The 25,231-nt window shown below is 39.2% G+C and overlaps 2 protein-coding genes across 2 annotated transcripts; both read left to right on the forward strand.

The window, feature by feature from the left end:
- The first annotated feature begins 12,077 nt into the window (after window positions 1-12,077).
- On the forward strand, window positions 12,078-13,168 carry LOC144708770 (uncharacterized). The gene has a single exon (XM_078582207.1). It carries the CDS (start codon window positions 12,167-12,169, stop codon window positions 12,947-12,949), a length of 783 nt encoding a protein of 260 aa, XP_078438333.1. The 5' UTR covers window positions 12,078-12,166; the 3' UTR covers window positions 12,950-13,168.
- An 8,277-nt stretch (window positions 13,169-21,445) lies between these two features.
- Window positions 21,446-24,554, forward strand: LOC144708811 (protein RGF1 INDUCIBLE TRANSCRIPTION FACTOR 1-like). The gene is made up of 4 exons (XM_078582249.1): window positions 21,446-21,901; window positions 22,000-22,200; window positions 22,280-22,495; window positions 24,148-24,554. Exons 1-4 carry the CDS (start codon window positions 21,899-21,901, stop codon window positions 24,385-24,387), a joined length of 660 nt encoding a protein of 219 aa, XP_078438375.1. The 5' UTR covers window positions 21,446-21,898; the 3' UTR covers window positions 24,388-24,554.
- The last annotated feature ends 677 nt before the right edge of the window (window positions 24,555-25,231 follow it).

Consider the following 25,231-nt stretch of genomic DNA (forward strand, 5'->3'; position numbering starts at 1 on the left):
CATGAAATAAAGGGAATATTATTAACGGTCTATGACACTATATGAGAGCTTCAAGTTAAATTATTGTGGTATTTCCAATAAACGGATATTATTTATTTCTAGTCTTCAACAGAGTTCATAGAGGGGTTAGGACCACAGTTTGAATCCATCACTGGCCTTACTAATTTTTCTTTTAAAAAATAATATACTTTTAACCATAAAGAATCAAGATATCAGTTGGCTTCGTTACCGGAGAGGAAGGTATCCATAAATATGAATTAGTCCAGTAAAATGAGTTCTTTCTCTCTAAGTTATGTTTATTTTTTTCTATTTTTGATCTGGAGTATACCCCACCAAACAAAAAGTTTGGTCTGAGAAAGGTTCCCCAACCAACCAAAAAATCTATATAAAATAGATTAGTATGTAGTCCTCAAGTGTACCCCCACCAATCTAATTGGTTTATCTATCCTGTCCTTTTATCATACACTAGTCCTTAGATCTTTCTCCCCAATAAGTTAGCCTTTAATGCACTTCAACAACCTGACTTAAAAAATGAGGACATTTGAAAAATAAGGACAACACTCAAGCTCCTTATTTTTGCGCTATGGCTCATATTTGAAACATAAGGGTTTACTTTGCTCTCTTTGGCTCAGATTTTGAGTATGCATTGTGTACCTTTTCACACTCATACGTGCCATCAACTATGTGTGGTAAATGAATATGTGAGTGTGTAGGTTGAGTGTCTTACGTAATCAACTATGTGATTCAATATCATTGATTAACTAAACATAGAAGTACCTACATTTAGTTCATCTAGGTTTTTTATGTATCTCAATTCTCCATGATGCAAAGTTTGAATACTTCAAAATTTTGCTAAATAAAAATGATGTTCATGCTCAAAATGCAATAAATAATAACTTAAACAATTTACTATGATTTATGGATTTTTAAGTAAAATTATCAAATTAATTTAAATCAAACTTATTTTATTTCATAGACTATGAAAAATAAATTCTTAATTGGTGTATCAAATAGTTTTATTTTGGTTTATTTCAATAAATAAATCTATTTTACTTTCACCTTAGCATTTAGACATTTATCTAATTGTTTTCCCTTGAAATTATTTACTTAAATAAATTTCTCACAAAGTATTTAAATATATTAATATACATAATAAAAAACTGGTGGCATAATCGTAGCACCTGCCCTTTTAGAAATGTGGATTTGAGTTTTAAGCCAAGGTACCATATTACAGAAAATTAAATTATTCTCTTGCGATCTTAATCATTCTGAACCGATTCGAGCTGATCAGGTTGAATTGTTTGGCCTAGCTGACCATATGAAATTGGGTTGGTAAATTGATCTTATTTGACCCAAGTTGACATGGTTGTTTGAGTCAACCTAGTTGGCATCCCCACATTCTGGATTGAATCAAGACTCGCAATCTGTGGGTTGCTTGGTCGGTCCTTGGTGATGGAGGACCATCCAATCAATCGCGCCCCGACCCGTCGTCAACCGCGTCGCAAAGTCCAAGCCGACGTGAAGAATCTACATTTCCACTATCAGGTTTGAGAAGCTTCATCGTCGTCTTGCTTCGTGCCGTGTCATCTTTATGTTCTTTTTCCTTTTCTCGTCATCTTTGGATTGTCAGGAGGCCCCTCCTGCATCAGTACTGGGCTCCCCCTCGTACGTGTTTGTTATGTACCTGTTCTAATTGTGCCTTTAAGGAAGAGAGAAGAGTCCACATAAACTCCTCTTTTCCCCTAAAAGACACCTTTTACCGGGAGCCCAATAAGCTCCCTCTTAAAAGGGGGCCCATTAGCCTTCCCCTCCAACTGCAACTACTTGATTTTAAGTAGTGGGAGAAAGGGTGAACGTGGAGAGGTTTTGATCATTTGATAATTTCCAGATCTCGTTTTGAGTATAGACAGTTACGTTCTTTATCATCGTGTCCCTTTGCTGAAGAAGAAGATACATTGAGAAGAAGAAGAAGATACATCGTACAAGAAGAAGAAGACATCACATTAGAAGAAGATTGTTACCGTTTGTTGATTTTACAATCAGAATTTCCCTCTTCATCGTTGTTTTTGGACGAGTCTTGGTGTTACAATCAGTGAAAGCTGATCGAGTGATATTGAAGGGGCACGCACATCTGCCTCCCAACTTGCAATCAAATTATATTGCCACCAGACAGATCATCCATCCGCCAAACAAGTGCTTGCGTCCCCAATCTCGCTCCAATTTCAGTCGCTACGGAGTAGGAATTGTCTCGATCGGTGCCAATTCATCCTTCCCTTTTCTGCATCAGTTTTTCCGGTTCCCCTTGATTACTCTGCGGGTGAAGATTACTATTTGCTGGATTCGCTCAAATATGCCATCTGCAGCTGAAGGTTCCGAGACGGTCGATCAAGGAAGTTATTTGTTGTTGCGTGATCTACGAGGAAGGGATCAAAAGATTCTGGTTGCTCTTTATGATATGTTAACAGAGATTCCAGAGGAGACAAAAAAAGAAGGCGTTCTTGAACAAGGCATTTCGTGAATAGTCCATCGTCTACATTCAGGCATCGTCGATCAAAATCAATTTTTTGACGAGATTTCAATGGAGAAATCGCTCGTGATCAAGAGATTTTGTGATAGAATTCTGTCGTTCACTTCCACCCAACGCTCAATTTTTTCGATTGCTCAACGGTCCTTGGTGTCGCTGATCGTAGTAGTTGTACTAACTTGGTGGATGATCTACGGCCGACAGAGTCTTAGTCAAAGGTCTCTCCCTGCCTGGTTTTCATCCCGCATATCCCAATGACTTAATGCACTTTCGGTGCGTATAGTGATCGATGACCATCAGTAGATCTCTCTCCTTTTGTGAACGGGATTCCTACTCTACCATATTGCTTCCATTGAGTGGATGGTTGGTTGACCGTCTCTGCTATCCAATCAACCCTATTGTCGGTCAAACTTGCAGGTTCGTCTCCTTCCCCTTTCTTTATAGTATTATTACCGCTTTTAGTGTCGACTTTCGACTGCTCATCCACCCGAGAGGAATTTAGAGTGTAATTGAAACAGTCATCATCTCTAGTTAGGGAATTTCCTTGTCGGTGCTGGATCAGTTTGTATGCGCGACGGTGTGAACATCCTTGGACGAGAGTTGTCCCCCATTACGTCGTTCTCTCGAACCAATTACGTGGGTCATTGGGAGCTTAATTGTGACAAAACCGTCACGTGTAATCCAACTGAGTTACATCTCGGGTCACCGATGATTAACGTACTTCTCATTAGTATTTTCTCAAAATCATATTGTTAATCATCATCATTAACATCGTATTTAGAGTCTACCCACCGGACGTAACACAAAGTGCCAATTCCGATCGTCATGTTACATCACTTGGATGTCAAAATCAAATACGTTTGAGATGAACTAGGGTAACTTGGTGGGTGTCTCAGCATCTTGCATGCGCATGCTCTTTTTGCATGCACGATTGCATGGAAGGAAGCTGGGAGTCTATGGTGCCTTGCTAATTGAGGGGACATGGTGGACTGAGCCACACAGGGGCACATCGGCTGCCAGCTTGCCTTGTGATCCCAAATCAGGATCACATGTAGCCTCAAGGGAAAGATGAATGGCACTAGTGTTGCAGCTGTCTTTGACATTGGAACTGTATGCCAAAGAAACCAAAGAAACCCCAAGTACGTCCAAGTAAAAATCTTAAATGGCATTTTGGAGCTCTTTAAAAATTTTAAGCAAGCATAGGCTATGATGTCAAGCTCTAAAAACACATTTGAATCCACAGGAAAATGAATGATCAATTCATAATTTATCTATGATAACAAGATAAATGAATGGATATTTAGATACATTTTACATGATTATTGTATTTTTAATTCAGAATTGATCATGTTATTATTAGAATCAACTAAATATTTATGCATGAGCTATAAATTCTAATTTTTGCATTATGATTATTTTTTACTAAAATCCTTGACTTGTTTGAAGTCAAGAAGTGTTATCACTGATGAGTATTCTATAGTTTCACATGTTCAGAAATTCACAGAATGAGAAGACACAGTTCTTCAAGAGTTGGAGAATTTTTAAGAGTTTAGTGATTCTCAAAAGGCGCTTGAAAGGAGAAAAATGGTGTTTTGGGTCTTCAAATGAGAAATCAAAGGAAGATGGGCCACTACCTGACCTATCCATTGGGCTCTCAAAAGCCTTCCAAAGAAAGAAGTTAAAGATTACAAGGGGAAACTCTCAACCCATGGAGAAAAAGAGGCAAAAATGGCAAGAAAAGAGAATAGAAAATATCCAAAGGGGTATTTTAATAATTCTTCCAATATATAAATACTCATTTCTCCCTCATTTCCCCTCATTCAGGACGTGCTTTAAAAAGTGGCTGGCCAGCAGGACAAGGCATATTTCAGGTTCCATGTTGTTCAACCTGCTTTAAGTAAGTTTGTTGAAGTATTCATTCAATCTCATCTCTCATTTGCATTGAAAAGCCTGATCCTGAAAAAATATAAAAATCCAGACTTGAGAAGAAGCCTTGAGGGCTCACCAGGCTTGCATTGAGGTTTTCAGAACCTAGGTTTCCATTTTCACATCATCATCCATCCATTTACCCTTAAAATCCATCATTTTCTCTTACTAAACATTTGATTTTCTCTACCTTTTCTCTCTAGAATCGATTCATTCTTCATCTAGATATTCATAAATATCCCTAGTTCATCCTCTAGAAATTTCATATACAGTATCCTTCATTTTCACCTTCAAATGCTATCTCAAACTTCTTCTACACTCTCTCTTCATTTTCTCTCTCTATCTCTTCAATTTCACCCATTTTTCTCTCCAAAACCATTTCTTTCTCTCTCTAAAATCCATTAAAGTCTCTCTATAGATCATCCTTCATTCTTTCTTTCAATTTAAAAAAAAAAAAATTGTGTTTGAATTCCATCATTTAGGGCAAAAAAAGTGGAGTGAGTAGGACTTGGTCAAATTGACGAAGTCCTAACCATATTGGGGTAAAACCCAATAGGGCTTAGCCCATTTGGCTAAGTCTTGACTTAGCCAAATTGGGCTGAACCTTAGTGGGCTGACCCACTAATGCCATCCCTATATGGGCTACACAGGTTCATCCGGTCTGCCACTGCCGCCACCACTGCTCTGCCGCCGGCAATAGCCGAAAAAAGGTTTTTTTCTTACTTTATATATTTAAAAATGCTAAAAAATCAGAAAAAAATCTTTAAAATTAATATAATAAATATTTACTATTTTTAACATCTAAAAAATTCCAAAAAAAATTTTAACTCTCGTTTTTCATATTTTAAGTGTTTTTTTGGTGTTAATTAAATTCGAGAAAATTCAAAAGTATTTATTTCCTATTTCTAGTGTTAATTATAATTATGAAAATTAGTGTAAAATATTTCCTATTTCTTTGTATTTCTGATTTAATTTAGATCATAGGAATTTATATAAATTAACTAAATATCCATAAAAATCTCATTTTTAACTTCACTTCCTTCATTCCAAGCTTGAGAAAATTATGAAATTAAATTTCTGCCTCTCTATGGATTGACCCCTTATTAGCCCTATATTAATAGTAGATTATTTAAGTGGAAAATTTTCAAAAAAAATTCTGGTTAGGTCTAAACAAAAACAACAACATAAAACCCCTAAATTTGGAATTATCAATCTATGAATCAAGAATAATCACAAAAGCCTATGAGTATCTTGTTCCACCCTCTAACTAGTTCGTTGGAAGAGGTATTTTCAAGTCATTCATGTACCCAACATCTAGATATACCCAGGCAGTTACAAGACTATTGGATCTCCTCTTCTTCTTCTCCAACTTTTCTTGAATATCTAGTAGAACTTCTCAAAGTCTCTACCTTCTAGTGGAATGAGTGGAAAGTAATAAAAAAGAAGAAAAGGGTGGGAGGGCCCCCCTAATCTTTCTGGTATTGGCACCAAAAATGGGTGCCCCCTTTTTACACTTATTTAAGGAATTTTCCTTAGAGTGAACATGAATAAAATATGTCCACTAATGTTACTTAACCTTCTACTGCGATCCTCTAGGCTCATGCATCAATCTAGTTAATAAAATTAATTGCCAAATAATATCTATTGACCAGCCATAATAATTAACTATATCAACATATAGTGATTAAAACAAAGATGCATTTAACTCAATTGATAGGTTCAATATATACCTCAAGCTCAAGCTCAATGTCACACGGGGTGCCAAGATACAACTCAAGCTCTAAAAGGTACATGGTAACATTTTAACTTTCTTATAGAACCTTTACATTCATCTACATGAGACTCCCAAACAACTTAAGGTATGGTTACACGTCAAACCATAATATAAGTCATTTAGCTAGTTCAAATGACTAAGGGTTTGGTGTATCACATTCTTGAGTGCACATTCTCTTATTCCAAGGACACACAATCCCACACTTGTTATATCCAAGCTAAGACATGTTTGAATTTCATAATCTAACAATAGTATTTTTTAGTCCGAACATAGTCATCCATACACATGATGCCCTTGGTGTCTCAGATCAACAATGCACTTATACAACATCAACATGAATAAACCCATTTAACTTTTAAGGATTCATACGGATCACTTCATTCAAATCTCTAAAGATCATCCACTATTTGCCCTTTGTGTCTCCACAATGATAGCCTCAAAATCAGCCATTCTTATCATATAACTATGATCATAAATCTTTATTTTTGTCTAGACAGTTTTATATTTGTCTCGAGCATCCATCAAGTAAGAATATATAGAACACATTTAAATACCAGTGGTCTTTATACAATGATCTCGTCATGATTCACAGAGACATTTCACATCGTCACAGACTTTGTAATCAAAAGCATACAATAATTATAATTAACAGTCATAGTCACATCAATAAATAAAACAAACGTGTGATTGGCTTCATTGCCACGTCATATCTATTACCTCAGGATTGATTATATTATGCTTCATTTTTTGTTTAACATTGATCAATCATTAACACAACGTTTAGTTTTTAATGAGACACCTGATGCAACTACACCTCTTTTTTTCAAAATTTTGTCACCTCTTATTAAAGCCTTGTAGTATTTGCTTAATATTTCATAGACACAATACTTTTTAAAATAATTTATCGTTACATACTTTGTTATAGTTATATAATATTCGTTGTAAGATTTAAAGTACGCATGATATTAATTGTTCTATACATATTGATGGATGTAAATGATTATAAAATCTCAAACACATAAGTGTATTGTAAAATACCTCATGGATATGTAATATGTTATGGTTATGAAAAAATTAAATTTTATATTTTTATGTTTTCATAATAGAAAAATAATTATCTGCATTGTGGTGGGTGTTGATAATTATATATACATTGGAACTACAGAGTGATTTCAAAATACTGCATATCATTATAGTTATAAAACATTGATTAATAGATTTTAAAGTTTCATTAATATAACAATTGTTTTCTACATAGTGATGGATGTCAATATTAAGAAAGTTAATTTCAAAATCATTTTTTAATAAAATATATTTTGCTTTATTATCTGATGATGGTTTTTTGTAGTTTTCTATTATTATAATTTGATTTATCTTAGATACGTCTGAAATGAAATATTTTTAGAAATCCAACTTAAAAATTAAAATTTCAGTCATTTCATCAGTTATGTGTAATGTGTGGTTGACAACCCAAAAATTAGGGTTAAATATGTTGTTTGAGGCTTCTGTTTCATACAACAGTATTTATAATTTTCTTATGAGCATAGAGTAAGGGTTGAATCCACAAGGAGAAAATACTGAATAAGTAAAATTTATCTGTAATCCCTATTTTTTTTATTTATTTTAAGATTTTAATTTAAATGAATAAATTGAAAATAAAGCAAAGTAATCCAGAATAAATATAGAAAGGCTATAAAATGTTATTCGTATTTAACCTTATTTATTCATATTTTATATAATAGTTTTGAGAATTTAAATAGACTTTTATAGTATAAAATACCAACTAATTCTAATTATAAAGTACCTTAGCCGACGCTTTGGGAACACCAGGTAATTGTAGACGGAGATTGATGTGATTAGAATGGAAAGGATGAAAGTGATATTGTTCTGGTTGTGTGGGAGATGATGACAGATACTCATTGACGAGCGACACAATGGGGACAATTGATCACGGTTTTACCATTGCCGATGCGATCAGGATGGAGGCAGATATGCGCCAATGAGAGATAGAGTTGAAGGTGGTGTGTGATAATGGATAGGTTATCGGTGATGAGAACCTAAGAAAAGGATGAAGGTGCGAGTTAGAAATAGATGGAGATCAACCTGTTGCTCGCGGAGTTCAAGAGCATACCCAAACGAGACTTTGAATGCACAAATCACTCCGGCACTTGTAATTATAAGCAATATCCTGGTTGCCTTTTTACAATGAGGGGGGGGTCTATTTATATATCCAAGAGGTGGATGAAATAGAAGAATAAAATGTGGAACTACATTCAAAATTTCAACCCGAAACTCCTTCAGGACTATTAGATATCATCGTTTTAATTTAGAGCAATCTAAGTCATCTGATTTCTCTCTCCAATTTTCTCTCTCCTCTGAATTGTATAGCAGATTGCCACTGTGCCACAAACTTCTCGGAGCAGAAAATTCAACTAATTATTTAAAAATATTTAAATAAATTCAAGTTTTTATTTTATGACTTATAAAAATATTTTCTATATGAATTTAATGGCAGAAAGTTATGTTAAATACCATGAGATATGATCATTTTACTGCAAATAAGCATATAAAATACATCAAAGTATTTATTAAAATCTTGATATCTATGAATATCAGTGGTCTGAATTTCCTCATACGTTTGTGGTGCACCTTGCATGGGGGGTTTGGGACAAATATTTAGAAAAATGGGGGCACATTATGAATTTCACCTCACATCCTCTCTACTCTTGACATTCAAATGCATTAAGTTTCACCAGTTCCTCAGAATTATGGAGCTTGTTTTAATTTGAACCTAACATTGATTTCTTCCTTTCATGCAAAAATAACTTCCCTCGTATTCAGACTCTATAATGTAGTTTAACATGTCAGTTGCCATTAATGTCATCACTCACACCTACTGGGGCTTTGGCAATTGGGCTGCAGTCACCTGTTCACAGTTCCTAAGTAAATGAATGACACACCAACCACAGTTTATTCTCCATTCTCTTGTCTTACCTCTCCCTTTCTCCTTGTATAATTTCCACCAATATTTCAGATTATGTTAAAAGGAGTTTGAACCCAAATACAAAACCCAACCTCTTTCTCTCTATATCCCCATCTCTATCTCTCTTTCTTTCTCTCATTCCCTCTCTATCTCTCTATCTCTCTATCTCTCTATCTCTCTTTCACCCTCCCTCCCTTTTGACTCTCTTTTCTCCCTCCCCCTTTTCCCTCACTTTTTTAGCTCCCCCTTTCTCTCTTCTCTCTCTCTCCTCCCTATCTTACTCTCTTCTCTCTCTCTCTCTACCATTCTGTCAATCTATATCTATTTTCTCTCTCTCCCCCATTCTATCTATATATATCCTTTCTCTCTCTCTCTCCCACTCTGTCTATCTATGTCTCTCTTCTCTCTCTCTCCCTCTCAGTCTATTTATCTCTCTCTCTCTCTTCCCCCCCCCCTTCTCCTCTCTCCTCTCCCTCTCCCCCTCTCTTTCTTTATCTCTCTCCCCCTCTCTCTTCTCTCTTGTCCATCTCTCTCCCCCCTCTCTCTCCTCTCTCCTCTCTCTTTCTCTCTCTCCCCTCTCTATATATATAGATACAGGTCTATCGGACTACTACTTCTTTTGGCCGACCCAGGGACCGAACTGAGAGGTATAGGCTCGTCACCAACTTAGCGGGGATCCTTTCATTCCGATAAGATTTTAATTAATTAGGTTTTTCGCTTTCATTAATTCTCACTTTATATTTGCTATCGCTACTCACTCATCCAAAGACAAAACTGTTATTGGTGCAGTATCTTAGCATATCGTTTCCACTTTTCATTTCTTTGCCGACATTCGAAACAAGAAAGCCCAACATCTCAAAGATATATTCATGATCTTGTGATTTGGATGTTTTCTGAGTAAACACTTGTTTCTTTTATTTTGGTGAAGAAGACTGTTTATTACTTAGAAACATCGGCTAAAGTGGGTCTTTTTTCTTCAGTAAATATGTATCATGCCACCATTCTTCTTTTCTCTGCCGAGATAAAAATTTGAAAAGAGACAAAATATGCATGTCATAAAAGATTCATTTTTCTTGATTTTGACTATTTTTTGATTACTTTGTTTATTTTTTGCCACTAAACCAACGGAGCAGGCAGCTTCCCCCCATCCCACTTCATTTGGAAGATTTCTTTGTGAGCAGGCCCCACGTAAGTATGGTCCAGATATATTCCATCCACTCCCATTCATGTGGATTAAAGAAGTCCACGTCATTCTCAGAAGAAAAGAACTATTAAAAAACCACAAAAATCTTAAATGCGTCAAAGTTCATGCCGATTAAAAAGTTGTTAGAAAGGGAGGAAAGGCGGTGATTAAAAAATTGAAAATTAATTGAAGGGAAATGTCTTTTTGACCAAGTGGTGGACGAATTAGTGCAAGGGATTTGCATTCTGATTGGGTTTTTTAATCTATTGAAAACGGGGAAAAGTACTCTGAAACACGGAGAGTTGTATAGATTGAGTTTGAGAGAAACTTGCTTATGAGCCATCAGTGGAGGAAATTATTGGATTAAGAGAGATGGAGAGAGAGAGAGAGAGAGAGAGAGGTGCTGTAGCTTTCATTTCCAGAGAGAGGACATGATAGGAGAGAAGACCCAGATGTCATCGTTTAGTCGGCGCTTAGTGTTAGCGTGGTCAGTGGTGACGTCCATCATCAGCGTATTCCCAACGAAAATTTCTCAGATGATCACACATACTCTCTCTCACTCTCTTCCTATTTCTCTCTCTAGCCTGACGCCGTACGTTTCCTTTCCTTTGCGCCATCACTGTCATCCTGGAGTCAATAATAATGGTGGAGAGGGAAAGTGACAGTGCACAGAATCCGATCTACTTCCTTCCACGAGTCTTCCCACTCCTGCCAGCCACTACCCAACGCTGACACTAACCTCTCTCTATCCATCTATCTATCCACCAATTTCTCACTCCATCTGTTTCTCTCTCTATGCTCATGTCTATGTGCATGTACACATCCTGGACATGGACCTGTCCTCTCTCTCTATGCAAACATACATATGGTGGGCATGGACAAGGAGATCCCATGCCCAAGGAACCAGTGATAGAGAGACAAGCAAGCTGGAAGTGCAGAACTAGAGATAGAGAGAGAAGGGACGACAGGAGAAGGGAGAAGGCAACTTGGGAAGGTGCGCTGGAGGGACCCTTTTCCTCTGTCTCTCTTTACTCATCCATCTATCCCCCAATTTAATCAATTAGCCTCTTTCTCTCTCTATCGAGAGTGTATGTGTGTGTATGTGCGTACATATATCCCAGGCATGGACATGTATCTCTCTGTCCATACATAAATTGTAAGCATGAAAATGGACATCCCATGGCCAAGGAACCAGTGATTGAGTAATAAGCTTTGTGGATGTGTAAAACTAGAGATAGAGAGATAATGGAACAACTCAAGGAGAGAGAATGACACAAGGGAATTAGGAATTGTGCGCTGAATCAATCTATCTATTAATTAATTTTACCAGTATATGTCTTTCTCTCTCTAACCACATATCTATGCGTTATTACATCCCAGACATGGACTTACATCTCTATATACCCGCACATATCTGTTTTGCTTATGGACATGGAGATCCAATGCGCCAACAACCAATAATACGGGGATAATCAGACTGGGCTTGAAAAACTAGAAATAGAGAGAGAAGGAACGACAGAAAGAGAGAGAAACCAACTCGGGGAGGTGCGCTGGAGGGACCCTCTAGACCATGAGAGTCAGAACTTCCCTTTGAAAGGACATCAAATAATAGATCTAGACAGCGAAAGAGCGAAGGGTAGAAAGAGAAACCCAAGCTTTTCTCCTATAAATACGCCCCCTTCGCCTTCCGTTTCTCTTCATTGCCCTCTTGAATCCTCTCTTCCTCTCTCTCTCTCTCTCTCTCCCTCTCTCTCACACTCTCTTTCCCTTTCCACCATGACTGCCATCCTCAGCCAGAGAAGCTTGGAAATCTGCACAGAGAGTCTCGGCTCCGAGACGGGCTCCGAGTTCGAGTTTCTTCCATGGCCGACGATAGAGGAAGAAGAAATGAATACGGATCAATCAAACGATCAAAAGCGGCAAGAACAAGAACAAGAACAAGAACAAGAAGAGATCGTTGTGGGGAGAAGGAAGGAGACACCGCCGAGGTCATTTCCCCCGCCGCTAACGTCACTTACACGGAGCGACGGCCAGTGTCTAAGTATGAGAACGCGCCGCCACGGCGGCCGGTTAGTCGTGGAGGCCGTCTCAGCGCCTTCTCAGAGCTACTTCCTCGCCCAGCGCTGCCACGGCCGTCTCCTCCTCTCCTTTATTAACAAACGAGAAGACGATCAGACCACCCCAGAAGAAGAAGAAGACGAACAAGAAGAGGAGGAAGAAGAAGTACAAGTGTTGGATAGAGGAATAGTGGTGGAAGTCAAGGTGCAGAGATCGTCGGTGGTGATTAACAAGTTCGTCGGAGTGGCCTCTGAGGAGAGAGAGATGGTTAGTGGTAGCGGTGGCGGGGCCAAGGCAACGGCGACAGCGGTGGTGGCCGCGGCGGCGTCTTGCTCGGGTAGCGCGGATGAGCGGTGGAGGCGCTGCCACTCGCCGGAGACGCTCTTCTTCACGTCGAAGAAGATGATGAACCGGCAGGAATTGCTGCATCACATGAGGAGGTGCAGCGAGCACCGCCGCCCCCTCTTCATCTGGGAGCCCAGCTGCTCCGTTACCACCTAAATCTTCTCTCTCGCTCTCTATCTATCCTTCTCTCTTTCGATCTTTATCTATCTATCTATCTATCTATCTTTCTTTCTATCTCTCTCTATTTAGCGACGCATCTCTATCTTTAAGGATTAGTTAGATGTGAGTGTATGTCCTGCGAGTAATAGCGTCGTCCCAGTCTCTCACTGTATCTTTTTTGCGAGCTCTGTAAAACTTGTTTTTGTCTTGGGTTTACCACCCTTTCATGACGGGGAAGACGAACGTTTTACAAATCTGTTGCATCTCTCCCTCGCGATCTGTCTATCGGAATTTCTATGTTACGGTATTCAATATTTTTTGCACCTTCTCTGGTTCTGGTTAGATGTTAGCGTATGTCTGCGAGTTATACTCGCCGTCTCAATCTCCATGACTCTTGTCTTTTACCAATCTTTGTAACATTTATCTCTGTATTGGATTTACAGCAGTTTCATGGTGGGGATGTAGAATGACTGAAATAATTTGTTGAACATCACCAGTTTCATGACTCTTATCTCACCATCTTGATATCACTAGTGGCATCGTTGGTTCTGGAAATATTTACTGATCTGTGGGCGAGTCAATGACATCCCTATCTTCTTCTGATTCATGCGTAGTGATCCGTTTGTAAAAAAAGTATAGATATTCCTAAGGAAAAATGATTGAGACACCTTGTCTATCTCCCTCTATCTTGCTCTCACTGCATCTTCGCTTTTTGATGCGTGATCAACTGTCTGGAATCATTTTCTAATGATGGCTTCTCCACCGTTCAGGGTGCCTAAGAAAAACTCGTATTCCTCGTCTAACATCTCTCTCTGTCTCTCTCTCTGTCTCTCCCTCTCTCTATCGGCCTATATCTCTCTCTCTCTCTCTCTCTCTCTCTCTCTCGGTCTATCTCTCTCTCTCTCTCTCTCTCTCTCTCTCTCGGTCTATCTCTCTCTCTCTCTCTCGCTCTCTCTCTCTCTATCGGTCTATCTGTAGTCTCTCAGCCGATACGCAGGTGCTTGTCTGCAGAATCTTGTCTGGCATTGCCTTCACCGTTCATGGTGGGTAGGAAGAAGGATTGAGACTCTCTATCCAATCTCTCTCTCGCTCCCACCATCTCTCTCTTTCTCTCTCTCTCTCTCTCTCTCTACCTCTTTCTCTATCTGTGAGTGTGTGTTTATGTTTCTTCACTAAATAATGCATGGTGACCATGATGTCCGTACTAGTTTAACCATAATGTGATAGGAACAATGGCATCCCTACATTTACTGAGGCTATAGAAGCCTAAGAAGCATCATTATGCTTCTATCGTTCTCTCAGTTGCGTACTTCTCTACTCTGGCTTATCGCTGATGCACAAATAACAAGTGCATAGTTCTCCGGCATTGGATCCACCGCCATTCATAGCGGGCAGACAGAGCGATACATATATTCTGAACCTCTTCAAAATAACGCGTTGAACTTCTTGTTCTGCGTCTCTCTCTCCTCTCTATCTACCTTCACTCTGCCTCGCTTTCTCTCTCATTCTCTCTCTCTCTCTATCTCTGTCTGTCTGTATGTCTTTCTCTTTCTCTCTCTCTCTTTCTCTCTATCTCTCTGTCTGTCTGTCTCTCTCATTCTCTCTATCTCTCTCTTTGTAACTGTCTGTCTCTCTCATTCTCTCTATCTCTCTCTTTGTAACTGTCTGTCTCTCTCTTTCTCTCTATCTCTCTCTTGGTGACTGTCTGTCTCTCTCTTTCTCTCTATCTCTCTCTTTGTGACTGTCTGTCTCTCTCTCTCTTTCTCTCTATCTCTCTCTTTGTGACTCTCTGTATCTCTCTTTCTCCCTCTCACTCTCTCTCTCTCTTTCTATCTATCTCTCTTTCTGACTGTCTATCTCTCGCTTTCTATCTTTATATTTCTCTATCTCTCTCTTCCTCTCCCTCTCTCTCTCTCTCTGTCTATCTCTCTCTATCTATATCTCTCTCTTGTCAAATATCCCGATAGAATAATGCATTCTAACCAGCGGTAAAATCACACTGAATTTTATTTCTGTACAATTCACGGTAGCCAGGAAGGACACAACTTGCCTGTTATACATCTCGCACTATATCTGTCTGTCTGTCTGTTTCTATCTCTATTTTCTACGATGTGTCTGTGGAGTTTTTCCTGCCTTTGGCTTCACACCCATCAATAGAGGCTACGAAGAAGGATAAGAGTAGCCTATTGAAAATCTCTCTGCCTACCTATCTCTCTCTCTCTCTCTCTCCACTCATCGACGCACTAGTTACCTTTCTATAGAGTTTCAGTAGAGTTGGCTTCTCCGCCATTCACAGCCATTTAAGCTAAATACAAAATAAAGACCTTCTTTCTCTCTCTACCTTCTGAATGATGCATAGCTACCTCTCTGTCTGTTTTCACTGGCAGCGGCTCGTCCACCGTTCATGGTGCGCTTGAACAGATCTTGTCGACTCTCTCTCTCTATATCTCTCTCTCCCCCCCTCTCTCTCTCTCTCTCTCTCTCTCTCTCTCTCTCTCTGTCCAGCTCTATTTCTCTCCCACTCTGCAATGCAATGTTAGCTGTTTATCGAATCTTACCATCATAGATTTCGTCACTGTGCAACGTGGGAAAGAAGAAACAGAGATATTTGTCGAGCATCGATATGTTTGTATAGATATGTCTATCTCCAATCTATCTCTACGACCATCAACAGCAGAGCTACCTGTCCGTAGAAATTTATAAGACAGACGTCTGAACACACTCTCTCTGTACATATGTCCGTCTTCTCTCAGCGGAGGTAGAATAGCCCTTGTCTTGTCTGCAATTGGTTGGGACTTGTTAAACTTCTTTCTCTCTCTAAAATATTTGCCAACTTGCTGGGTCCGGTGCTTTCCTGCCTGGCTTCCTATGCGACCATTATTTTTGTTCTTTATGTTTTCTCTTTCCGTCCTGCTCTCTCTCTCAAGAAAGAAGAGTTGATAAGATTATTAAGCAATTTCCTGTCCCTCATTCTTAGAACTTATCATGAGAGTTCATGTCCCTCAATTCCAATATAATCTCTCATGATAAGTTTCTCTGTCTTATTTCTATCTCTTGGCCCTTTTAATAAGGTAATAAGTTCTAAGAATGTCTAATAATTCTTTGGAAAAATGAGTTTTTCTATTTTCTGAAGAAACGACAACACATTGCAGAGGGAGAAAGTTAGAGAGGTCTTTCATGTTTAAACGGATGAGGGGGGTTTGGAATTGAACTAATAATGTGGGGTTCATGAGGGTGGCTCAGTATTATAATTCCTTTCTATAGAAAATAAAAACCCATCGTGGAGAAATAATCTAGAGAGAGTGATGTTAATCAGCTTGGACTCAATCAACCACAGCATGAAGTCAATTCTGATGCTCAGATATGCGTTGGCCGATGATCTGAGCTATCTCTTTCTCTCCAGCTATTGAAATCCAAGATTTGACCCGCTGTCTACCATCCTGCACGAAGAGAGGGAGGTACATCTATTTCTAGAGAGATATGTCAATCAAAATATTGATGTGTTCTATCACAATGATATTCATGTGGAGAGGAGATAGAGATAGATCCGAGAGGGGGAGAGAGAGGAAGGCGAGAAATTGAAGATAATGATAGAATTTTTTGGAGATAGAGATACAGAAGATTGAGAGAGAGGGTATGGTGCGTATGGAAGAATTATAAATTGCGTGTATGTTGAGGGCCTAATGAAATGACAACACATGATGGACACGTGGACGGTGTAGATTGATTACCTTCTCTTTCAAAGAGAGGTCTTGTCTTGTGTTTGACCTTTTCGTTTGGACAAGATAACGTTTACTGTGCCATTCGGACTGTCAATCAAGATCCGATGATCAGATTCTCCCATTTTCAAAAGAATGGGGAATATTCCACAAACTTCTCACTTTAAATCACCCCCAGTCAAGTCTGAACGGCTGGTCAACTTTCAAGTTGACCCGTTTCAAAAATATAAATCTTTTTAAAGTTTTACCAATATGAACAAGTGTGAGTTCAAAGCCTAATGCATGAACAGCAAGACGTTACTAGATTATAGGGACAAAATGTAGACCCATAATTCATGCTCGCATTGATTTTGTATGGTGACCCTACTTAGAAGTACCAACATTTTTTAGGTGGATGATGTAAGAACCACTAGCTCCGAGCCCAATATCTAATGATGAGAATATTGGGCCTCCTGGAATTAGTGCTCAGTCAATGTTGTCAGTTAACCCTTATGGAAATTTCAAATGTTTGAGGTAATCTAACATAAACAATTAGGGAGATCATAGTCCAAGAGATGCCCAGAGACAATTATAATAGGCCCAGTCCAGGGAACAACTAGTGCACACATAGAGTTTCAAAACATGACTAATCTTGAAAGTAAAAACTCTTAAAACTCATCCGATAGAATCAATTCATAGTTCAAGGTCCACTAAGGCCCAAAGATTGATGATAATGGTATTGGACCCAGTCTAGGCTCAGAAAAATACTCCAATTCAAAGAGTACAGCCCTCCTCTATAGTTTGAGTTTACAGCCCTGTAGATTCGTTATGACCAGAAGTGCTCACATTAATGATCCATGTTTAGGTTTCTCAGGAGTAAAAACCTTTGTCAAGTAAATCAGTAATAATAGCAATGAATTTAACATAAAAAACAAAAACATCATGGCATGAATATTGATGCATAAGAGATAGAAATAATTCGGATGCCCCCACGTCTTATTTTTGCTCTTGGTTAAGATTTGTACGACACAAATATATTGTAACTAAGAGTTAGACGTTCTGAAACGCAAAGTAATTTAAACAGTCATATGGACCAGTCAATAAATGAAAAAAAAATAATAAAACACAAGTGGAGTCATTTTAACACTATTATACACTATAAATTGAATAGCAAAGTCTTTGTTCTTGTTTGTTATCTGATGTGAAACATGAAATAGAGTAATATAGTTTGTTATATCTTCACAGTTGTGGCTAATCCCAGGGGGTACATTGTATGTGTTCTGTTTTTTGGTGTAGAGTTTAGGTTCAACATCAAAAACTTGATATCTTAAATCTAAATGATAAAACTTAGATTATCAATATTTGAGTATTAATTTAGCTGTCTTTAGTAATAAATTTCATAATAAATTGTGTCCGTAGATTTCTCTATACAATGAATAGTAATGGATTCAATGATAAACACGCACACATATATTTATCATAATGCATGAATTTATCAACTTAAATGTATTTCATAACATTATGAAATTATATAATTTACATGAAACCATTACAGAAACAAAATAAATAAAAGTGATATTCTTATTTTCCTCGAATTATTTCATTTTTTATTTTTAAAAAGATGGGCCACACTGTCTACTCACAAAAAATGAATAAAACAAGTTACTAAAAAGAAAATGATAATTAATCACTGAAGAAAAAGGTTTTTAAATTTTGAGTGAGTTAGATCCTTTTACAGAGTTTTTGTTCCAGAAAACAGAATTCCGTCAGTGTACAACTTGTCTTTCCTTCTATGGATCCTCTTAGCTAACTTTTAATTCAATTTTTTTATGTAAATCTAATAATAACAGTAATTTTCACGGTTCAATTGGGCCTTAGAAGAACAAACACGAATGGTCCGCCCAATTGAGGCGCACAACTGCTGCACACATTTATATCCAAATACCCATCATTGAATTGGCTAAATTACCAGAATGACTTTGTTTTTAATGGGCTGGCCCATTATAGATCCAAATTAGAGAATAAGTTAGCTGGCGAGTCATTGATATGCATCGTTAAGTTATTATCAGGGTTGAAGTTTTTCAAAACATTTGCCAACTGATTTTTCCCCATTTCAAAGTTTCTGTACAAACAAAAATTATAAGAAGAATAATAAAAATTTATAATTCTTATAATTTTTGTTTGTACAGAAACTTTGAAATGGGGAAAAATCACAAATATCTTTTCCCTTATTTTTAGTATATTACGTAATATTTTTAAAAAACTGGTTGAAGAAATTTCATGCTCGCAGTAAATTATCTGAAAACAAAATAATCTAAGTACTCCGTCAAAAGAATTTCACACGATGATAGTCAAAGTATGTAGAAAAGCATATTTTGCATCGTGCTTTTATTGAACAACATTTTTTACGCCAAAACCAAGATAATATTTCTCAGATGATTCCTTTTAGAAAAACATTATTATAAACCAAGATTATATTTTTTAGATAATTTTTTTAGAAAGTGTACTAAAACCAAGATAATATTTTTCCGACAATATTTTTCATCTTGGTTTCAGATAATATCTTTCCAAAATCTGGTTGAAGAAATTTCATGCTCGCGGTAAATTATCTGAAAACAAAATAATTAAAGTACTCCGTCAAAAACTTTTCATACGTTGATAATCAAAATACGTAGAAAAGCATCTTTTCCATCTTGGTTTTAGTGTATTATTTAATCGTCTTTGAAAACGAGAGGATTAGTAAATACGAACTATAGGTTACGACAAAATGTATGCACCTAATTCTGTGGGGCCCACACGTGTACTGTGGTCCCCACCTGTTGACGTCCACGTCGGACGCGACATCGCCCGTGCCGGCACGTTTGGTCAACGTTTGGCTAATTATCCCCTAATGGCGATTTAATTAAGTTAAATAGCTATATCAAACCCAAAGTTCGTTCCAAAGTCAACTTAGTAGAATTAAACAAAATAAAATCTTTCGTGGGTGTTGTCAAATGGCTTGGGAAATGGTTTTCTTCAGCATGTTTGTCTAACATGTTCTGTATGTATCAATTCATTTATCTCTTTATATCATATATCTGTAGATCAATGTATCTACCAGCAAATCTATGTAGGTTTGTATTTATCCATATATTCAATTATCAAACCAGCTGTTTATCTATCCATCTACTTGGCATGTTCTAGGTATAGCCATTCGTTCCTTTCTCGACATGCATCTCTCTTTCTACCTAACCTTCTTTGTATTTCTATCTTGTTCTTCCAAAACTCTCAAGCTTGACATTATCCCCCCTCTCTCTCGCTCTCTCTCTCTCTCTCTCTCTCTCTCTCTCTCTCTGGCGTTCTATCTCTCTCTCTTCTTATTTGCATAACTCTGTTATTGACATCTCTCTCTTCTTTGCATTATTCTGTTGTTGGCATCTCTCTCTCCTCTTATTTGCAGTACTATGTTGTTGCCATCTCTCTCTCCTCTTATTTGCATAACTCTGTTGTTGGCATCTCTCTCTCTCCTTTTATTTGCATAATTCTGTTGTTGGCATCTCTCTCTCTCTCGTGCTATTGTTTCGTTTCTACAATCTACGGGTGGCCTCATATCTCCCTTGCATGACATCAGTATATCTAATTCCCCTAATGACGATTGGTTGATATCCATCTCTCTCTCATTTCATTTCTCTCTCATATCTCCCTTGCATGACATCAGTATATCTCATTCTCTGGCTTTTTAATCTCTCTCTCTCCCCTTCGTGACCTGAGTCTCGTTGGTTGAAATCCATCTCTCTCTCTTCGTGACCTGAGTTTCCTTGGTTGAATCCATTTCTCTCTCTTCGTGACCTGAGTCCCCGTGGTTGAAATCCATCTCTCTCTTCGTGAACTGAGTCTCCTTGGTTGATATCCATCTCTCTCTCTTCGTGACCTGAGTTTCTTTGGTCGTTTCCCATCTCTCTCTCTCTCTCTCTTCGTGACCTGAGTCTCCATGGTCGATATCCATCTCTCTCTCTTTTCGTGGTCTGAGTCTCCGTGGTCGATATCCATCTGTCTCTATCTTCGTTACCTCAGTCTTATTGGTCGATATCCATCTCTCTCTCTTCGTGACCTGAGTCTCATTGGTTGAAATCCATCTCTCTCTCCTCGTGACCCGAGTCTCCTCGGTTGAAATCCATCTCTCTCTCTTCGTGACCCGAGTCTTCTTGGTTGGGATCCATATCTCTCTCTTCGTAACCCCAGTCTCCTTGGTTGGAATCAATCTCTCTCTATTCGTGACCTGACTCTCTTTGGTTGGAATCCATCTCTCTCTCTTCGTGACCTGAGTCTCCTTGGTTGGAATCAATCTCTCTCTCTTCGTGACCTGAGTCTCATTGGTTGATATCCATCTCTCCCTCAAGAAATATCATCAAATACATTAACGTGAGCCCCGGATATCCCCATCAAACCACCTGCTTTAAATTCAAGGAGCTTCCATGGACCATGCCTCCCCAACTCTAACTCCGCATCCTCGTCTCTCTCTCTAAGCTTTACACATCGGCCCGAACACCATGATATCTCTCTCTCTATCCTTCTTTATCCATTACTACAGATAATCTTTCTCTCTTGCTCTCTCTCCCCCGCCCTTTCTCTCTCTATTTTCTCTACCAAGCCTCCATATCTTCCCCCTTGTGTCGCCACATCGCTCTCCGCCGATATTAATCTCTCTCTTTCGCTTTCTTTCTCTTTCTTTCTCTCTCTCTCTCTTACTATCTCTTTCTTACTCTCTCTTTATCGTTCTCACTCGTTCACTTCTGCGTTTTTATCGCTCTCCGCCCTTCATGTTTTCCGCGGGAGCGTCCGCAACTCTCGCTCTTCATCCATGTCCCAATACTTATATCTCCTCTCCCTCTCTCTCTAGCCCCATGTCTATCTATCTCTCTCGATTCCCACTGCCCACCAAAGTCCGTCTCATCCGACATCCATCTCTCTCTCCTCTCATTCTCTCTGTCAAACGTCGACATAAATTCGGGGAGGCAATCTTCCGCCCTTTTTCTTTCCTTTGTAGACTCCAACTGTTCTCGAACCTCTCACCCCAGGTCGTCTCCCCAACCCTCTCGCCCCTTCTCCATTCTGTTCTCTCTCCATCTCTTCATCTCTCTGATCCTCTCTCTCTCTATCTCTCTATATCTATCTCTCTCTCTGAGGCGCGATTTCGCCTCTGGATAGCAATTCCCATCGACTTTCGCTGCGGGGCGAGCTGGCTGTCGAGAACGATGAAAAGAGAGCGATGGCAAGCGACTCTTCTTTCCTTTGTCTTCCTATTTCTTGCCAATTTCGGCGAACGAGATCGGACGGTCACGATTTTTGGGGTTCGTGAAATCTTCACAGGTGAAGCAAATTATCAGGTCAGACACCGAAGATCGACGGCCGCCATGGCTTCTTCCTCTTCTGAAAGCGAGCTTCTTCGTCCCTTGCGTCGTCCACGGCGACGGCTCCAAAGGCGAGTGCAACATGTACTGCTTGGACTGCACTGGCGATGCTCTTTGTTCTTACTGCCTCGCCGATCACAAAGACCATCGCATTGTTCAGGTTAGAACTTGATTGGAGTTGGGAAAAGATTGTTTTTTAAGTAAAGGGTTTGGCTCAGATTGGCTTGTTATCCTGGCAGATTAGGCGATCTTCGTACCACAACGTGATTAGGGTTTCAGAGGTGTCTCGGTTCTTGGACATCTCCTGCGTGCAGACTTATGTTATTAACAGTGCGAAGATTGTGTTCCTGAATGAGAGGCCGCAGCAGAGGTGTGGAAAAGGGGTCGCCAACACTTGCGAAATCTGCGGCCGTAGCCTTCCTGATGCCTTCAGATTCTGCTCTCTTGGGTGCAAGGCACTCTCTCTCTCTATCTCCCTCTCTCCCTTCTATCTCTATCTTTTATTTTAATTGCTTTCATTTCTCTCTCTCTCTCTCTATCTATCTCCCTCTCTCCCTTCTATCTCTATCTTTTATTTTAATTTCTTTCATTTCTCCCTCTCTCTCATTATACCTCTAACTAATCTGCCAACCAAAGTTTCTGTTTCAATCCTCCTGGGTTTCTCCCTATATCCACTGGTTCCTCTCAAGCTCTCTTTCTCTCTCTTAATTTATATTGTTTCCTATCTCAATTTCTCTCTATGTCCAATTTGTTTTTCTTCCGATCTCTCTTCCCACCTTGGTTTCCCTCTCTACATCAATCTACTCACCTCGAGGTATCTCTCAACCTCGAAGGTTTCTCTCTCTAATTCAATTTCTTTCTTTCTCATTATATCTCTAACTATGTCTACCAACCGAAGTTTATCTTCCAATGCTCCTTATTTTCTTTATACATCCACCGGTTTCTCCCTCTGTTACTTTACATCTGCTTCTTAGACCGATATTCTTTCTCTGTCCATTTGTTATTCCCGCGGCATCTTTCGTTATCCTCCTTAGTTTCTCTCTCCACATCAATCTTCTCCTCTCGCAGTATCTACCTACCTCATGGGTATCTCTCTATGTCCAATTTTCTCTTTATATGTTTCTCAACCTCCGTAGTTTCTTTCTCTTCTTGAATCAGCGTCTGTCACGGTATCTCACTCTACCCTATCGGTAACTCTCTCTAAGTTCATTTTGCTCTGTGTATCTCTCTCAACCATCCGTTTCTCTCTCTACATCAATCTGCTCCTCCCCTAGTGTCTCACTCTAACGTTCTACGTCCTGGGTTTTCTCTCTCTACACCCATTTTTCTCTCGGTGTCTCTCCCAACCCATTTTGGTTTCTCCCCGGAGATTAATCTGCTTCTGTCGTGGTATCTCTCTCTTCCTCCTAGTTTCTCTCTCTTCACCAATCTGCTCCAATGGGGGTACCAAAATTCTACATCCTGGGTTTCTCTCTCTGCATCGATTTTTCTCTGTATCTTACTTAACCATCATGGTTTTTCTCTCCATGTCCATGTGTTCCTCTTCTGGCATTTTCCTTCCTGAACCCTCCTGGGTTTCTCTCTCTACATTCTTCTATTCCTTCCTAGGAACCTTTCTCTGCCATCCTCTGTTTCTCGCTCTACACTCATCCGTTTCCTTTACAGATATCTCTCCCTACCCTCTTGACTTTCTTCCCTGACATCCATCTGTTCCTCTCTGTGGGTCTTGGCCTCTCCACCCACCCGGTTTCACTCTCTTTATCCGTGTCTTCTCTCTCTAGACATGGGTTACTCTCTCTACACTCATCGCTTCCATCTCTCAAGACCCTCTTCACTTTCTCGCTCTACATCCGTCTATTCCTCTCTTCCCCTCTATTCATCTCTCCACCCACCGGGTTTCTTTCTCCAAATTCATCAGTTCTTACTCTGCACCCACCTGCATGCCTTTCTTTCCCTCTCTAAACCTAATGGTTCCTCTCTCTCTATCTCTGCTTTTCCATTGAAGGAACATCGTCCTTTCCCTTCCATTGCGAAAAAGCACTGCTGATGAGGATGCCACTGATCTCGGCTCCCCCTTTCTTAAACGCCTCTCTTTCTCTCTCTACAGCTCGGAGGAATGAAGAACGATCAACGGCTGAGCTTCACCCTCAAAGCTAAGCCTGCGAGAGAGAACGCAGCCGAGTCAGACTCGGATGACTCGTCCTCTCCGGCGAAGCTAAGGAAAACGTCTCGCTGGCTTCACGTCAGCTCGTTCGCCGGCGGCGCCGCCGCGGCACCGGCGGCGCCACCGTTCATCAGCTACCGCACTTTCAGCCGAAAGGGCACTCCGCACCGAGCTCCTTTCTAGAAAAAGAAGAAAAGAATTTAAGTTCGGTGAAGAAATAGGACGAAGATTATTGGGAAATAATGTTCAAGACGGTAGAACCAAACATTATGTACAGAAAAATACAGCGTTGTTATGAGATTGAGTGAAATTGGGATGTAATTATTTGCAGAGGATGATCTCTGGCGATAGATTTTTTACGGAGAAACAGTTGATGTTATTCGTATAAAATGGTTTCACCGAAGATTATTGGGAAATGACGTTGAAGACAGTAGAACCAAACATTATGTATGAAAAAATACGGCGTTGTTATGACGATTGAGTGAAATTGGGATGTAATTATTTGCAGAGGATGATTTCTGGGGATGGATTTTTTACGGAGAAATAGTTCATGTTAATCCATTATAATGGTTTCGCCGAAGATTATTGGGAAATGACGTTGAAGACGGTAGAACCAAACATGATATATGAAAAAATACGGCGTTGTTACGACGATTGATTAAAACTGGGATGTAATTATTTTCAGAGGATGATTTCTGGGGATGGATTTTTTATGGAGAAAGAGTTCATGCTAATCTATTATAATGGATTCGCCGAAGATTATTGGGAAATGACGTTGAAGACGGTAGAACCAAACATGATATATGAAAAAATACGGCGTTGTTATGAGGATTGAGTGAAACTGGGGTGTAATTATTTGCAGAGGATGGTTTGTGAGGAAGGATTTTTCACGGAGAAATGGTTGATGGTAATCCAATAAAATGGTGTCATCGAAAATTAGAAAAAGAAAAAATACAGCGTTGTTCATGACTCAACTTTTTTGTCTGATCGCCAAAAAGAGGAGGACGAAATTATAGGCTCTGAGCAA

Source organism: Wolffia australiana, chromosome 10, assembly GCF_029677425.1.
Source record: "Wolffia australiana isolate 7733 chromosome 10, ASM2967742v1".
In the NCBI taxonomy this organism is placed as follows: Eukaryota; Viridiplantae; Streptophyta; class Magnoliopsida; order Alismatales; family Araceae; genus Wolffia; species Wolffia australiana.